The sequence below is a fragment of the Furipterus horrens genome, unplaced genomic scaffold, assembly GCF_987537825.1.
Source record: "Furipterus horrens unplaced genomic scaffold, mFurHor1.1.pri manual_scaffold_4, whole genome shotgun sequence".
Classification (NCBI taxonomy): domain Eukaryota; kingdom Metazoa; phylum Chordata; class Mammalia; order Chiroptera; family Furipteridae; genus Furipterus; species Furipterus horrens.
Window position 1 is genome coordinate 179,017,138 of NW_028327174.1, and position 18,079 is coordinate 179,035,216.

Consider the following 18,079-nt stretch of genomic DNA (forward strand, 5'->3'; position numbering starts at 1 on the left):
AAAAAATTACCTAATTCGATTTTGTTTCTGGTGGTTCCTGATCGTAATTTAAAAATCACATTAGGGGAGACTCTTACGATGATGTGGTCCCCAAATACACTCTGAATCATCTGTGGACACAATCACCTGTGGAGTTGTTTTTTAAGTATATTTCTATGCTCCAGCTCTATGGACTCTAACTTGGTAAGTCTGGGAGTCTATATTTTGAAAAGTTATCTGGGTGTGACTAGCACAGAGTAGATCACTGCTCCAGGAAGCTGAAAGCCTAAGGAATTGTACTTGACAAAAGAATGGCAGTGAATACAATGGGAAGCTAGTAATAGAACTGGGTGTTCTTAGCAGATCTGAACTCTTGTCTGATTTCTTGATAGTTTGTTTGACAAGTGATGACATGATAAAATACAATTCCAGGCTTTTTCTCTTTTTCATTGATGATTATTTCCAGTAACTTTCCATTTCATTAACTCTGACCCTTTTTAATTTCACATGTCAAGAATTTTTGGCTTCAAAATATAGTAAAATTGGCTGAAAAGGGGAGGGGGTGAGAATTAGGGAAAGCCATGACTCAAAGACATGAGAACAATGTTCCTTTTCTGCCACTTGTAGTCTCCAGGAAATTGAAAACCAATCGAGGGACAAGGAAAGACGCATGAAAAGTTCAATAGGGTAGTAGAAACAGGTTTCCATTTCTTACAAAATCAATTTCCTGAAGGCCTTTCTCTTCCAGCTCTGTTCTACATCACATAGTAAATTCCGGGTGGTCATGAACTCTATCCACCATGGTGAATGAGGACTGTTTTTCATAAGGCAGTACATTTTCTTAGGTTCACATCACCCCACCTTGACAGATGTTGGGTTTCCACAGATGTTACTCGGTTCTGTTACATTGGAAGGGATGGAAATGGGCCATTAATTGCATTTAATCAATAGTCACTGAGCATCACTTATGAGCCTCACACTTAGGGTTCTGTTTAGTGGAGAAGAGAGTCACATATTAACAAATAATTATACCACTGTGCCATAGATCTAGAAAAGAAAAAAGTACAGGTAGAAAAGTCACACAGAAGTGAAATGGAAAGGAAAGGGAGAAGTAGGAAGACGGTGGGCAGTGAACTGTGCCCAGGTGATATATGAGCAAAGGCAGGGGTTCATAGGAGTTTCAGGCAGACACAGGGCAAAGGACGTTCTAAGCAGTGAGAATAGCATGCGCCGAGGCTTGGAGAAGCATTGTACACTCAGGCATTGCTGAGCAGAGTACTAAGGGTGAGGATGAGGATCTAGAAGAAATGAGAGTCAGGCAAGGTTCAGGTAATGAAAGGTCTTGAATGCTGCTTAGAATTCATCCTGTGGGTTAGAGTTTGCCACAGTATAGGTGGTTCATGGGAGAATTTAGGTTGTTCAGGGACCTGCCATTAAATCACATTGAATCACAAAGTGAGAATGTTAATCCCTTTCCAATTAGCACTTAATCCTTCTGCTAAATCTAGGACAAAACCTCAGTTTGTCTTTAATACTTCTTTAACACCTAGAAATTTTCTCATTAAAAAAGGGCTCAGGAAAGGAAGGTTACCTAGCTAAAATTGTTTTGATTTCATTGTGTACTTATTTTTTACAGTTAACTTCTATTTCTGGCAAGGGTTTTCCATTAATGTCACAATGGAAGGATTAAAAATAAATAAATTTATTGAAGTAAAACAGTACGTTAATTTTAAAAATTAATAGCAATAGATGATGCAGAGATATAGCAGACACTGTGAAGGCGGTATGTGATGCCTGAAGTCTGGGAGACAATGCGTGGTGCTGAGGGAGCAGTGAAAGGGTGCAAGCAGGGGACTGAGCTGGTTTTCCTTCTCACAGCAGCTTGGAGGACATCACGTAAAGCCAAGAATGGAGGCAGAGAAGTCAGATAGCAGGTCACTGAAGTACTGAAGAAGTGGGTGGCGGAGGAGGTGTGGCCATGGCTAATCCTGTTGGTTTATTCCTGATCTTCCTTAGTGCCCCTTTGCAGGAAGGAAATCCTAAACTTCTCCTGGCCTGGGCTGCAGCTAAATCCTTATAGAGATGCTGAGCAAGTGTTAAAAGGCAGACGTGGAAAGGAGGTTACAATGGAATTTAGTTATTTTCCAGTAACCCAACCCGGTATGAGGTATTATTTAGAAACAGATACAGTCTCAAAAATCTTAACTAATCTCTTTTATGGATAGAAGCAGGCAATCTCAGTTTTAAGATTTGGTTTCCCAAAGTGTCTCTCTGATTCTAATCTGTGTCCTGGCTGTGGTTCCCCTACCCTGGCAGCTCCTCAGACTCCCTTCTTTCCTCTGTGATAGGCACCTGAGTAGGGGGGATTTAGCATCTGTGGGGGAAGTGGGAAACCCTGCTCTCTAGGCTTCACTTTCCAGCTACTACTGACCCTTCAGGAGTTACAGTGTGACCACTCTGGTTCAAAGCAGGAGGCTAGAACAAGGGTTCTTCCTGCCAAATTAGCTCCAAGGAAGATATGCCCTGGCTTCCAAAATTGGAGCTGGGAATTTATTCCTGAAGAAAAAGAGGTTTCAATAAAAATACTTCTCATCTGTTTTATGTTCTAATTTGAATTTACAATGTGTTTTTATATATATTAAGTCATTGAGGCCTGTATCAATTGTTTAAAATAGCATAGTAGGCACTCAATGAATACCTCTTTAATGACTATAATGTATCATAGAGGAAATTAGGGGTCAAAGAAGTTTTCCAAGGCTATACAGATGAGCCTGGAGCTATAACTTGAAGTCATTAAGGTCTTCTGGTTTTCCTCCTCACTCCACATTCCCTTGGTCTCAAGCAGAAAGAACCAGTTACAGAGAGTGTTTAGAGTCTACAGAACTATTAATACCATACTTCTGCTATATTATGGGTCAGACAGGCTTTCTGGCCTGGCCTGAGGTATTACTAGCCACAGATAACATTGTTTCAGTGGAAACATCAATTCCGAATTGGAGCTTAATTCATCTGTAGGTCGTTACAACTTGGCGTGTATCTGTCTTTCTATATAGATATATAATAGAAAAATGCTTTCTAATATGGTTTGCATTTATTAATAAAAATACCACACACATCATTTCTATTCCCAGACATCTTATACTTTTAGGGCACCTCTATCTTAACAGAATGCCACAAATTGGAACGAGTTATTTGCACGTATTTGTGGAAGGCCTTGAGGACCAGGTTCTGTAAGTTTGCTGATTATTAACCTGTGTTTCTCTGGCTTCTGGGGAGGCATGACCAAATCTTGAATTGCGATGGAATGCTTTTTTGAACTATCCTCACAAAACCCGGAGAATCTGATACATTATACTTGATCTGTGTTCATTGAATGAATTAAAAAACTGAATAAATAAGTGAAAGCTGCTCTGCTTTAGGAAGATTTATCTAGCATCAGTGTGCAGAGTGGTTTGGGTGAAAAAAACCTAGATATTTAAAGGCTATTCAAGAGTATTGGTGAGAAGAACTAGCGTCTTTTGACAATAAGAAAGAGGATGGGGTTATGAGAAATACACTCAGGAAGGCAACAGAGCCTGGTAAGAAGAGAAGAGAGAAGTCAAGGATGTTATGAGAAATCTTGTTATAGGTGAGAAGGAGCACCATCTTAGGATATCTTTAAATATTTTGAGCTTAAGGTGAGAATGAGAGATATAACTGGAAATTCCAGTTTGAAATTTCTGGTGTTGCCACACATAAAGAAACAAATCCAGGAATCTAAACCTTGAGAAATACCCGGATGTGAGTAACAGGTCGTGCTACTGCCTTGCTATTGACATTTGCTTCTTTGAAATTGTGCCCACTAACAAATCTTGAAATGAATAGTGCTAGGGATAGTTCATTTATTCATTTATTCAGTAAATACTTATTGCTATGCTCATTCCTATCTCTGGGACTTTGCACTTTTATTCTCTTTGCTTGTAAAATGCTCTTCCTCAGAAACTTGCATGGTTCACTCCTTACTTCATTCTCTGCTCAAAAATCACCTCTTCAGACAAAGTTTATTGACTATCCACAGTCATTCTCCAAGCCTTTACCCTGCTTTGTTTTTCTCTGTTCCACTCCTATTTAATAATACCATATTATACATTTATTTGTTTGTATGCCTTATTATCTGCCTCCCCCATGTAAGTTCTTGGAGATACAGGTTTTGATATTTTATTTACTGCTCTATTCTAAAGTTTATATTGAGCACTTAACTCAGGAATCTGGCCACTGCTGATTGGATTAAGGAAGGACTTGTAACATGAGGTGGAGACAGAAACAGTCTATGTGAGCTGAGCCAAGCAGATGTCCGGAGAATGTACACCAAGAAAAATAAGGATCATAGTCAGATGCTTTGATTAGCAACAAAGTCAGAAACAAAGAGTAGCTGCTCTAACACTCTCCAGTCCTACAGCCCATCTGTACTTCATGCAATTCCACTCCTTTTCATTTTATTGTAGTTTTTCAGTACAACCCCTTGTTTTTGAGCTCAGTGGAGTTTCTGTTCCTTAAAACTGCATGCCCTTAGTCTGCAATAAAACTGCCCAAGAGAACTTTCTGTGAAGATGGAAAATCTTGTATATCTGCACTCAGACACAGTAGCCACTACCCACGTGCGGCCTATGAGCATCTGAAATGGGGTTAGAGTGCTTGAGAAACTGACTTTTAAATTTTATATTATTTAAAATAATTTAAACTTAAGTATTTATAGAAAGCTAGTAGCTATCATGTTGGACAGCATAGTACTATGATTATTCTTAGTACGAGGGATCAGAGACAAAAAGTACAATCAGTAAAACACAATGAAGAGCCAAAAATAAAGAAAAAGCCATGATGGTGTCATAGAACTCAAGCAGCGAGTGTTATACAGTTCCCCAAAACTACAGGCCAAGTCCCATTAGTATCAGTGTTATTGATTTTGTTATGGGAAAATCCTTAATTCAAACAATAGGAGTTAAACTAATTATAAAACAACCCATTCAAAGGCAAATTACCTAACTATTAAAAACAATGGAAAAGTATTAATAATGTAGATGTTTATAATATATGGATGTTAAAAAATTCATAACATAGCACAGTCCCAATTTTATAACACATATATATGTCTAGGTCTCTAGGTTTTGGGTTTATGGATGACTTTTATTTTATTCTTTGTCATTTTATTAATCTTCAGAATTGTCTACATAGAACATAAAATTTTTATAATCAGAAATAAGAGAAAAAATGTTATACTGAACACAATAAAGGGCTGCATCTTTTCATATTGCTCTATGAAACCGATAATTGTAAATACAGCTACTAAAATATTAACCACACTACATTTCTAAAGTCAGCAAAAGTCATTCACAATTTTCTCCCAACCCCTCTAGATACACACTTTAAGATATCTTACTTGTTTATAACTTCAATTCTAAGCTATGGTGGCAGAATAAAGATATTGTTGGATCTTTTTAGAAGGCAGACGGTCTTTTCTTCGATGGATTAACCAAGATTTATCCACTGTCAAAAGACCAAGAAAAGGACTAAAAGTTGCCTGGACTCCTTTGCCTGTCTTCTGTAGTTAGATTCCTATGATGCTTCAACTTAAAGCCGTACTTTAGGGACCACTAGATGGCTCTCTTGTGCCTGAGACCGGGAGAAGGCACGCGGGATTAATTCAGATACGGATTTATCATTCATTTTAGGTATACAATGAAGCATTTTCTTATGTGTATAACACAATGTATGATGTGATTCAAATTAATTCCATCTATAGCACCAACGTAATAACAGCTCTCTGTCTGTACCTATTAAATTCACCATCTACAGAGGCAAATTCTTTGTTTAATGAAATTCTTATTTAAATACCTCTGGTTGGACTGAACAAATAAATTCCGTAACTGAGCCAGACTGTGATTCTATAAGTTAAAGACAAGCATCTAACCTTATGGAAATAAAAATTTTATACATTTGACCTAGAGGATATAAACCCAATTTTTGTTTAACTTCGAGTTGAGGTTTTCAATATAAAAACATAAATAGATTATACACAGGTTGTGCAGCCATCAAAGTGCTTGACACTAAAAGTTCAGCTCATGACCCCCCTTGACTGAAAGGACCAGGAGTGGCAACCAGTTTTTAAGTCATTTCTAAGAACGCCACTGAAAGATCCAGACAGAGCTATGTTTGGAACTGTACAGACTCAGTCCCTTTGCAGAGGAATGACAGTATAAAGCTAGATTGCAAATACAAAGGAAAGCCCTACCTTTTAATGTAGAAATACCATCAACTCAGAGTGCCCAGGCTTCAAAAAGCCATATCAAATCTGAGTTTTCTTTAAAAATTTTTAGAAAAGATTTTGCTTTCCTCTCTATTCTTTGATGCCAATGCTCAGCTGGAATGACGATAAGGCTTTCTTTAATTGTCTCCAACTGTTTCTAAAAATTTTAAACCATTAATAGCCTTGAGAGAACAAAGGCATCAAAATGTTGCTCAGGGTAATCTGTGATGCCGTGGGGTAGTAATACATACGCATTACTTTTATGATCATAAAAGCAATACACATTTAACAAGTCCCTCAAAGTTGTATGAATCAAACAATTTTGATACAGTCAGCATTCATTAAAACACAGAGTTTGCTTTATGGGTATCATTTTCCTATAAGCCTTAGTATTTTATAGGGCTATTGTCCTTTAAAGTGTGAGCTAACATATGCCACAAGTCAGTTACATTAGGACAGATAAAGCCTGTATGCAAGAGGGGATACTTCTGAATCTTTAGTCCATGTCAGGTTAGACTCTGCCCTTTCTAACAACCCCCTTCTTTCCTAAGAAGCCCCATCAACCATGGTTACAAGTGGGTGGGGTCACTCTTTCTTAAAAGATCCAAGCTCTACCTCTCTTATTATTGATATTTTTTTTCTTCTGTCCAGATGCAAAACATATAAGCTGAACCAGAATCAGCCTCTCTGGGGTCAGCTAGGACAGGTCACCTTCTCTCTTTCACCTCCTCCACACATAAGACTGTGTCACAAAGTGTATCAGTCTTTCTGTGGTTGTAACAAATGACCACAAACTTAGTGATCTAAAACAACACAAATTTATCTTCTTATTACTTATGACTGGAATTCATAAGTCTGAAATCAGTTTCGCTGGGCTGAAGTCAAGGTGCTGGCAGGGTTCCCTTCTTTATGGAGCCTCTGAGGAAATAAAACATTTCCTTGTCTTTTAGTTTCTAGTAGCTGCCCGTATTCCTTGGCTATGGCCCCTTCTTGCATCTTCAACAAGCAGCACCCCGATTCTCTCATTTCATCATTGTGTCATCACAATGACTTCTCCTCAGACACTTCCTGTATCATTTTTATAAGGAGCCTGTGATTTCATTGGGCCCACCTGGATGTGCCAAGATAACCTCCCTCTCTCATGATGTTTAATGTGATTATAGCTGCAAAGTCCCTTTTACTGTAGAAGATAACGTATTCACAGATTCTGGGGATTTGGACATAAAGATCTCTGGGAGACCACTGTCCAGCCTACCACAGGAAAGTAAGCTAACTCCTATTCTTCCAGCACCCATACCACTGGTCCATGATCCTTACTTTTTCTTTCTTTCTTTTTTTTTTTTTGCCGCCACTTTCTTTTTTTTTATTTGCCCAGATATAAGGTGGTAGGTATCAACAATTAGAATTAGAGGATTGAGTGTCAGCTTGGGAGCCAAAGGGTTGCTGGTTCGATTCCCAGTGAGGGCACATGCCTGGGTTGCAGGCCAGGTTCCGGTTAGGGGTGCACAAGAGGCAGCCACACATTGATGTTTCTCTCCCTGTTCTTCTCCTCTACTTCCCTTCTCTCTAAAAATAAATAAATAAATAAAGCTTTTTAAAAAAATTAGAAAATGCTACAGAAACCTGAAGCCCAAGCCATATTTTCCAACCCAATATTTTTCTAAAGAGCTATTAAGGACTAGACATTAATACATCTATTAATGAAGTGAGACTGTCATTTCCAGTCTACTGTTCTTAAGTTTAGATCCTCGGAAGATCCAATGAGAAATTAGGGTAGTAGAAAAGGCAAGACATGTACATTTCAGCTAATAGAAATAGAACATTATTCTTGATGTGACTGCTCCAGAGATCTAATTATTCAGAACCCAAACGAAGAAGCAACTAGTTGAAACATGACCTCATAAGTCACTTCATTGTTGGCTAACTCTTCACACACCTAACTGTCAGTGGATTGAAACTCTAACTTAAGTGGGGTTTCAAAACAGCAGATTTCATTTGTTTTCTTTGGGCTGGTCCACTGAAACTGGATCTGCTAAGCCTAAATATCATATACATACAGAAAACGCATATAAAAGTACTTTGACAAGCAATCTGGAATACTTGAGTTCTTATCCTAATTATTTTTTATTAATGCCATATCAACACATCTACACTTTGTGCTAAAAGAATGATCATTATCATAAGAAGAACACATGATGCTCTAAGGTACTTTGCTTAGAACTCTGCATACATGATGTCTCATTATAACTTTATGAGATACGTATTCAATACATTTTATGCATCAGGAAATTGAGGCAAGGATAGCAGGCATGTTACCAAGGTAAGTATGTCTAGGAAGTTGTAGAGCTAAGATTCAAACATAGGTCTGTGCTTCTCAAAAACCTGTCTTCTTCCTTCTATTTCTTTCATTAATATGCTATTATTGTCTCATTTGCAAAATAAAGGTAGTAATACTATTTGTCCTGCTTACCTCACAAAGTAATTGTAAGGATAAATGAAAAAAATAGAAATGTGTATGAAAGAACTTTGATAAATTTAGACATATTCTACAATATATTTTTTCCTGAAATCTATATTTTCATACTGAAGAATTAATATTGAAAGCATTGGTGAGGAAATGTGAAGGTAACTTTATCTTTTTTTTCTCTTATTTTTAATTATGTAGGTAATATATACTTATTTTTAGAAAAATAGAAGCATGGATGGGAAAAGTGTGGACTTCTACCATCTAGCTATAATAACAGTTAACATTTTTATGAGTAAAATCTTAAGCTTTATACAGGGTTGGGCAAAAGTAGGTTTACAGTTGTTAAAATGGAAAATAACATAATAATTAATAAACAATAATATAAGAATAACCTCTTTGGTTCACATACTTACAACTGTAAACCTACTTTTGCCAAAACCTGTATTTTGCAGGTCATATTTTACATAAAATTTTTTCTATTTCTGTGTTAATAAATATATTTTTATTTTGAATCAATAGTATTCCATTGTAAAGATATATCATAATTCATTTAAGTAAATTCTCATTATTGGGTATTTAATGTGAAACATTCTTTTAATAATCAAATCTGGACGTAGATCTCTCTTACTTAGCCTTTTTCCTGGGATAATTCAAAGGCAGTGATGGACCCAGTCTGGTTTTGGATTGTAGGCTGACAAATACACTAAATTCAGAAGGAGCTACTGGTCTTTTCTTGACTTCTCACTTTCTACAATGCATAGCTCTTTCCAGTATGCTGTGTGTCATCTATACATTGTTATTTGCCTCAGGGGACTGCTAGGAGGGTTATAGGAGCACATTTGTGAAGAAGTCTTAACAAGCATAAATGCTACATATATATATATATATATATATATATATATATGATTGAAATGTTTTCTATAACTATGTCTCGCATGAATAATTGAGGCATATTACAGCCTGACTCAAAAAGACATCACCCTGCTTCATTCTTTACCACTTGAAAACCCTTGAAGGCTCATCTCCATATGTAGACCATCCTGGCCAACCAGATACTAGGCTTGCAGTGTCAGGGTTAATACCAGCCCAAGATGGCACCTGCTCCCTCAAAGCAGAAGATCAAACACAGTCTCTCCTGAAAGTGTACGAATCTTACACATTCAGAAGGCAATCTGAGCAGTTGGCTGGGGTGTTTGCTTGGGGGAAGAGGTGGGAAGTGGCAGATGGCTGGCTTGCTCCAAGCTCACTTTTCCCCATTGCTCTCTTCGCCCACCACCCCATAAAGGAAAAGTTCTGAGAAACACAAATGAGTGGCTTAAATAATTTCCATTAGTTTGTTATTTGTGTATCCTCTCAAAAAGTAACGTGGCAGATGCTGAGATGTTCTTCCTTCTTGCCTAGTTTAACAGAGGTGGCATCCCATTTCTGATGCCATACAGTTCCTCTACTCTTCTGTGTGTGTCAGTGGGCACAGCTAGAGTGGACAGGAGAAAAGGCAATGAGATTCCCATCTCTACATTTATTTGTGCCACTAAAATAAACAGTACCTTGCTATGAGAAGCCCCATGTAATTGTCTAGGGCAATGATAACCTAAGGAGCTGCTTTGCAAACTGTTCTCTCTGTGTTGAGATAAGGACCTTGTGCCAGTGTGAACCAACAGACTGCTTTCTTCATGAAGAAAGACATGCTGTGAAAATAATGTCAGATGAGCCAAACAGTTGTGCTTAGTGGTGCATCAGGTGGCCTGGGGGTGGAGAGAGAGGTTAGACGGTGTGGCCATAATCTCATGAATGCTCTCCTATGAGTGTGTGTATGGTAGAAACTTATGATCAATGTGAGAGACCAACGTTTCTCAAAAACCCTGGGCATCGTATTACTGTATTGAAGCTTTTATGGCATGCCTTCCTTTCCTAAGCAAGTACGCAAGCTACTTAAGAACTCAGTTCTTTTTTTCTCTCCTTATTTTGTGTGTGTGTGTGTGTGCGTGTGTTTGTGTGTGAATCCACTTACTTTTTTTTTAAAGAGAAAAAAAATGGAGTAGGTAGAGAATAAGGTGACTACACTGTGGGAGACACAAAGAAAAGTGGATGAGACAGATTAATTGCCTAATGAATAGTATCTGCTAGTCTCCTCTTTTTTATCTAGAAAAAAATAAATTAATATTGTAAAGAAAAATTCCCAAACAATAAAAGCTTCCAAATTAATCCCAGGTCTCAGTTCTTTAAGAGGAACCTGTAAAAAGATCATGGCTAAGAAAAGTTTTGCATCACTTGACACTTAATTTGAAATCGTTTATCTTCAAGTCAGCAATAATTAGGTTCTACTATCAGCCATTCATCATGAATTGCAGAGTTACATTTCCTCCAGCTAGAGAACAGGGCTTAGCATGGAGCAAGTGAAGGAAAGCCAACACAATTGAGAACAGATGTTTAAAAAATAAATGTCCTTTACTTATTCCCTCATGAGGCACTGAAGTTATGTAGTGGTATCATTGTTCTGCCCCCCACCTCTGCACCATACAAAAGTGGTGCTGTGCTAGCCAAATTCTAATAAAGAGGCTTCAGTACTTAGCCATGTATCATCAAAGAAAATGGACCATCTACGGCGGCGGCAGCCGTCCGTCTCGAGAGACGATGGTGTAGCTTCTTAAGAGCCTATCTGCACCGCCGAGAATGGCTGTGCAGTCCAACTCGGGAGTGACACGGTATCTGTCTCCTCCCGTGTTGAATCGACATCTTGCAATGACGCTGGAGTGTCCTCTCCAGTGAAGCTGAAGCTACAGAGCCTGGGCAGGGTGATATGGAGGGTCTGCTGTTGCCCATGCAGCAGACCCCCCCCTCTCTTCGCAGCTGAAGGGTCCAAGGGAAAGACGGAGTCAATACAGCTTGGCTTCAGGTGCGCCGCAGGAGTTGCCGGTGTTGACTACAACGTCAAACCGCCTTAGGGACTCCGGCTCCGGATTTTCTGTCGGGGTTTACTCCCTTAGCCTTTCCCCTGAAGAGGTATGCCGCAAGGCAGCGGAGGTTTTTTTGGAGTCAGAGTTTTCCTTCTCTGATGTGCCCTGACTGGAAGATCGAACCAGCGACACTTAGCTCGCAGGCCGACGCTCAATCCACTGAGCCAAACCAGCCAGGGTTATCCTGGCTAGGATAAGGCCCAGTTAAAGAGGCAGTGTTTTCCGGTATACCCACCCACCTGGGGATTTGCATGAATCAGATGAATGAATATACTTGACAGGCCTTTGTAAACTTGGATGAGCTATACAGATATTACCAGTTCTTTGCTCTTCTGTTTGTTGATTTAACTGACACTTGCTATACTGCATTGCAGAATATTCAAGTAGATTCAGATTTTTTAAAAACTACTGTGTGCTCAATGTACTACTACTATGCAGTCTGCAGTATCCTGTGTACTGCCATGTTTAATCCTCACAATAATTTTATTATGTTTACCAGAGAGGCTCGCAGAAATTAATTTGCTCGAGAATATCCTTTTTAGGCCCTCCTGAAGCTGTTAGAGACCTCCGCATGTGCTGCCCATCACAGCACCTACTCCATTCTCTTCCCCACCAGCCTGGAAGCTGTGGGTGTCGGGACTGGACTTTGTTCGGTTATGTCCCCTGTATCCAGCAAATAGGCACATCAGAGATGCTCCAAAACAGTTTAGATGAATGAATGAACAAACGAAGGCTGACCTTACACCTCTATCCTGAGCACTGCTATTTCCTTGTAACCGACCAACGGTTCACTGTCTTCCCCGACCAGAATGGTAAGAGGCATGGTGTTAAAAGACAGAACTCAGCCAAGTAAATCTGAACACCTAATTGGCTTTATTAAACTGCTCTCCCCATCTAACAGCTGGAAGGGGGCTCAGATGACGTGTACAGAGTGAAAGGTTTTATAGGCAGAAAAAGGGTGGGACTGCGAAGTTAAAGGACTGGATTTCAGGCAAGGACACCTCTTAGGGGAACACCCAGGGTCTTATCAGGCAGATCACCTCACTAGCATTGATCAGGAAATTCCAGACTGATTGGATTAAAATTCCATTGCTGGGAGAGGCTGAAACTGTAATTAGGTTAGTTATTGAGTTCTGGTTTCCTGATTGGGGCTTAACAATTTGGCTTGCTGTTTATTGTTTTTTGTTTTCCTTTCCTTTTCAAGGAAAGCACTCTTTTAAGTCCCTGAAAATGGTTACTTGGCTTGCCTTTTTTTAAAAAAGAAAAACAATGGGAAGACTTCTGTGTTTCCTTTATGGCTGGATTCATTCCCAAAGCCTTCAGTAATGCTTTGGACATACTAAGAGTCCAATAGATGCTTGTTGGTAAACAAGCGATAGCTGGGCAGACAAGTCCTACTCCTGGTTTTTTTTGTGTGTGTGTGTGACATCAGTGTATGTTTTTCTAATGCTGACTTCAGTAAGATGATGTTTTAAAACTGCAACACTGTGACTTGGGTAACTGCTGCTTGTAATAATCATCAGCCTCATTTTCTAGGTCAAATGCAGTGCTTTTTTTTCCTTTGTAAACCAGTAGAATGTGCTACATTAAATGTTTTTAGTATAAAAGTAACCATTTATTAATAAAATTGGAATATGAAAATGTAGAAAAAAGTCACCTCTCCTTTTACTAGGCTAACAAAATGATTAGTAGATTTGTGTAGGGTCTTTTCATCCTGGGCATGTGGATGTATATGTTTTACATATATATGGACACATATCATGGTGGTTTGTATATGGACCATCTAAAGCACTTGTATTTCTGTGGGAATAAACACGTATTAATTAGTTAGAATATATGGCTCATGAGACAGACAAATTGTGGAAGGTACATCCAACAAGAGTTGAAAATAGTAGTGTAGTCACTTTTTAATTGCATGAGTTTGGATCTAAGCCAATTATATTACTCCATTAACTTTACCTAATGAAACCAATATGGAATTAAGAGGAGACATACATTTTAGAAAGAAATGTGTATCTGTCACTACCTCAGTAGGTAAATTTTAAGGAGTTATCTTTGGAGAGACTATACAAAATCCCTACAAGAAAAAAATACTATGGGGAGGGAAGAGAAAGAAAGAACAAGTACAGAAACTTAATGTAACTTATATGTAAATATAACTGAATCCATAGTCAACATCATTATTTGAAGGTCATGCGAAGATAATATAGAACTAATAACCTAAGTTAGCCTCAAGTAGAGTTTTGAGTGTGGTAGTAAAGTGAGAATTTTTTTGGATGGAAACACGCTTTGACCCTAACCTATGTGTAATGGTGTTTTAAGCTTTCATTATGTTGTGAAAATACACATATAGTTTCCAAAAGTGGGTAGTTAACTATTTTACTTTTAATGGATTTCCCTGCTTGAAGGAAGCTGATTCCTTCCAAGCTGATGGTCTATCTGTGTTTATGTTCTGAATAAATAGTATATTAAAATAAAATTACTATGCTTTTCTTGGGGGTTTATCTATCAGTGGTTTTTCTTTCCATCCACAGACACCATTATTTATTAATTAAAGGCTTCATATGAGAGAAATCAGCAGCTCAAATGGGAGAGAAAACACTGTTGCTGCTCCTTCTCTGAAAGCAATTTTGATTTATCTGAATAAGAGACACAATTTTATTTTCCTTGGCTGCATGGACAAGTCCACTTTCTTCAAGAATCCTTTCCTCGGGCCCTGGCACAACCAACAACCTGGGTCACTGGGAGGTAGACTCTAAAGAGGACAGTGGCTAAATAAAGTCAACTTTACTGAATGTATAAAATGACTTCAACATTCTTTTATATACAGATAAGTATTTTTTAAAATCACATCAATGTATTAGAGAAAGGTCCATTTTTGAGAAGCAAGATCAGTTATTTTTGCTGAAAGCAGATTATAGTCATAACCCTAAAGTTATATATTACAGTGACTTGGCATTGAGATGGGCATTCTTAATATATGACACTATAGAATGACATTTAAATGATATATTAAATAAGGCAAGTTAGATATCTCTGAATTTAAAATATGAAGACAAATGAAAGAAAATGTCCTCAGTTGGGCAAACTAGATCTGAGTTAATATAATCTCTCCATTTCAAGATGTGTGCCACGAAAATAACAGTGACAACAGTGATTTAAAGTAACTTTCTGAATTGAAATAGAGAAGTAAATGTGCTTGGCAGAGTACCTGTTTTATTGTCTGCTTATAAAAATTGTCCCTAGAGGACTTTGTTTGTCTAGGGGTCCTAAAGCTTTGAAGTCTGATGCTAGATGCTGTCTCACCATTTGCTCCGGTCCCCTTGTAATGTGTCATATACTACACAAATCCATCAGGGAACAGACAATTTTCCTTCTAATGAAGGAATGCTAATTTGGGGGAAAATTCTTGCTATTTAGGACTCATGCCAAACAATCTACAAATGAAGAGGAGTCTGGAGACTGTGAACACTATTGCCAACTTATGAAATATTAGATAACAAAGAAGCGATGAAGAGAAGCAAGTGGTGCTGACGCGTGCATTTCATTAGGTCTGATTCTGCATATATATTAATAATGATGCGCCCTACAGATGCAGTTTCATGTTGATAACACTTTGGCCATTGGCAGCATTGTGCACCTGTGTTTTCCGTGCCTTCCCATCTGCTGTCTACAGTCATTCAGATTCAGGTGACGGAAATATTTTAGACAAAAGTTAATTAGCCTGCAGTCTGCAGATCAAATCTCTATAGTTCAGCATTAAATAGGGATCTTCTGGGCGACTGCTGAAAGTAGCTTGTGTCTGCCCTTCCTAAGATTAAAAATGGAAGATTCATTTTTCTAGAGAAATAAGTCTTTAGTACCCTCTTGACATTTTATGCATGGATTCTAGCAAAGTTTTGGTATTTGCCCTTACTAATTTTCATATATATATTTTTTTTTGAAAGAAGAGAGATAAGAAATTTTTTTTCCTAGTGAAAGGGGTAGAGTTAGAAAGTCTTCTGTCTCTGGACTCTTACTAGTACACTGACCAATGCTGATCAAACCCCAGGACTTTCCTTAGTTTTTCAGTCTGTAAAATGGGACCAATACCAATTACCTACTTGTTTCATTGTACTTTGTGAAAGGCTTAATGAACCTTGATATTTTGATAAAAATAATGCACAAAATGCAGAAAACATCTATTGTTTAAAGGGCCCCGCCCTCTCCTTAAATATTTATTTCATCATTACTGTCAACAATTAAGTTCACAAATAGCTTATTTTATTGAAAATAAAATTGATTTTCTACCCATAGGAAACTGAATCATTAGATTTTTCTTGCTTTATTTCTAAATAATTGGAGCAGAAATGGGCTGAACAGAGCCACTGCATTCAGCCAGTTTGAGCCCACGTCATATAAAAAAGAAGGTAGTCACAAATAAATAATCCCAAATGACTCATCCCACCCATTTTCACGCGATCACGTATTTTTTAAAATGAAGACTAATTAGCCACTGTTCTTCACCTATTGCTTCTGTACTAGTTACAGATTTCTTATTTACTCAAAGGAATTCAGAGGGATGTGCTTCCTTCCTTACACCACCGCCTACGGCTCAGGCACATCTTCGAAAGAAGTCAGAGAGCAGATGCTGTTCTCTGGCCACCTGCTCTCAGAGTTCCTCTAGGGAGTGAAACTCTCGCGGTCAGGGAGCCTCCATTCCCACCCCCCGCGTCAGTCATTAGAACCCCATCGCTCTCCAAAATCTTGAACTCAAAGACGTCTGCTTCTGATCGGCATCCACTAGGTTTCTCCAAGTTGGTCAAAACATGAAATTTTGTCCTTCCTTCCTTCCTTCCTTCCTTCCTTCCTTCCTTCCTTCTACCTGCTACCCCTGTATCTCATGTTATTCCCATTAGCGCTTAAACTGTTTTTACTTCTACCTACCACCTACGGATATGGTCCAAACCTTAAACAGGATCCAAGTTGTAAATCCCAAAGTCCCTCCAGACTTCGCCCGTGCCTCCCCTCATCCCCGACCGCCCAACCTCCGCCGCGGTGTCAGCCCCAGCGGCGCCAGTCTCCGCTTCGCACACCGGCGTCCTCTCACCTGACTCTCCCGCGGAAACTCGCGGCGCACGATGCTGATCACAGGGATGTGCAGGACGGAGCTGACCAAGTCGAGCTCCATCATTTCTCCCCGGCTCTGGGGGAAGGCGAGCAGCGCTGATACCCCTTGTACCACCACGGTGTGGCAAACGCTCTGCAGAAAGGAGAAAGGGTCACTGCTCCACGGCGAGCTAGGGGAAGAGAAGGGCAAGAGAGGCAGATCGCCCAGGCCCGCCTCGATGGCCATCACTACTTCTAAGGACAGGTTGTAGGGCAGCAGCCCTTCCACGCGGTTCAGGTTGTCCACTGCGAAGAGGAGGGCGTCCCGCGGCCACAGGGTCTCGGTCCTGGCGACCTCCCCAGGCTTCCGGGCACCCGGCAGCCCCCGGCCATGCAAGGCGCTCCCCAACCAGCGTGCGCCGGGCCAGGAAGCCGGGGGCCGCCAAGTCTCTGACTCGGGCTCATCCCGTTGGGCGCCTGCCCGACTGCTGTCCGGAGCGCGGCTGGCCGTGCGGGGGGCCGTGGTCCAGGGCTGCAAGTGCACGGCACCGACCCTAACCGCGTGCCCGATGCGCTTGAGGATCTGGCAGGGCTGCGGGTGCGACGAAGAGCCGGGCACCCCGGCCAGCACCAGCGCGCAGGGCGGCGGTAGCAGCAGACAGACCCTGCTCAGCAGCCACCACAAACTCAGTCTCCTCATTACTGAGACCCGCAGGGAGAAAGCGCGCCCCCTCCTGCGCCCGGCTCGCCCCACCCTGCAGCCGCCGCCTGAGGTCTCCGCCCCCAGGTCCAGCGCACAGCTCACTGGGCGCGGGGAAGAGGACCCAGGAGCTGGAGGGGTCTCGGGGCCATCCAAGTGGCAGCCTAGCGCGCCCTGGGCAGTCTCAGACCCCGTTCCCGGGTCCGTGCGCCTCGCATCCTTTTCCCGCCCGGTCCCTGAGCGGAGCCGGGCAGACTGGCGGGCCGGTGCCGCTCACCCGAGGCTCGGGCGCCGGCTCCCTACCTGCCCCATCTGCAGGGCTGGGAGGGCACTGCGTCTGGCCCCGTGGGGAGTCTGGGCTGACAAGTCTCCGGAGTCCTAGGGGAGAGCGATGACCGGGGAGGCAACGCGCTCACTTGGATTCTTTTCTCTTCCTTTTCCACCCGGGCGAGACCCACTTATTTCCCTGGGGTCGCGCAGGAGAAGGCGTTCACGCCCGGGGTACGGAAAAGAAGCCAAATCCGCCTTGCTCCACGGCGGGCCACCTCTCCGCGGGCTCCCCCAGCGCTGGCTTCATTTTCCTTCTTCCCTCGCTTCCTCCTCTC

The 18,079-nt window shown here is 40.7% G+C and overlaps 1 protein-coding gene across 1 annotated transcript in view; it reads right to left on the reverse strand.

Annotated features, from left to right (window-relative positions):
• The window catches only part of GRIN3A (glutamate ionotropic receptor NMDA type subunit 3A), a 157,749-nt gene extending 140,275 nt beyond the window's left edge, over positions 1–17,474 (reverse strand). Inside the window, exon 1 of the mRNA XM_090274511.1 lies at positions 16,776–17,474. Coding sequence (XP_090130637.1) covers positions 16,776–17,474 — 699 coding nt within the window. The remainder of the gene's footprint in view (positions 1–16,775) is intronic.
• Between the last annotated feature and the right edge of the window lie 605 nt (positions 17,475–18,079).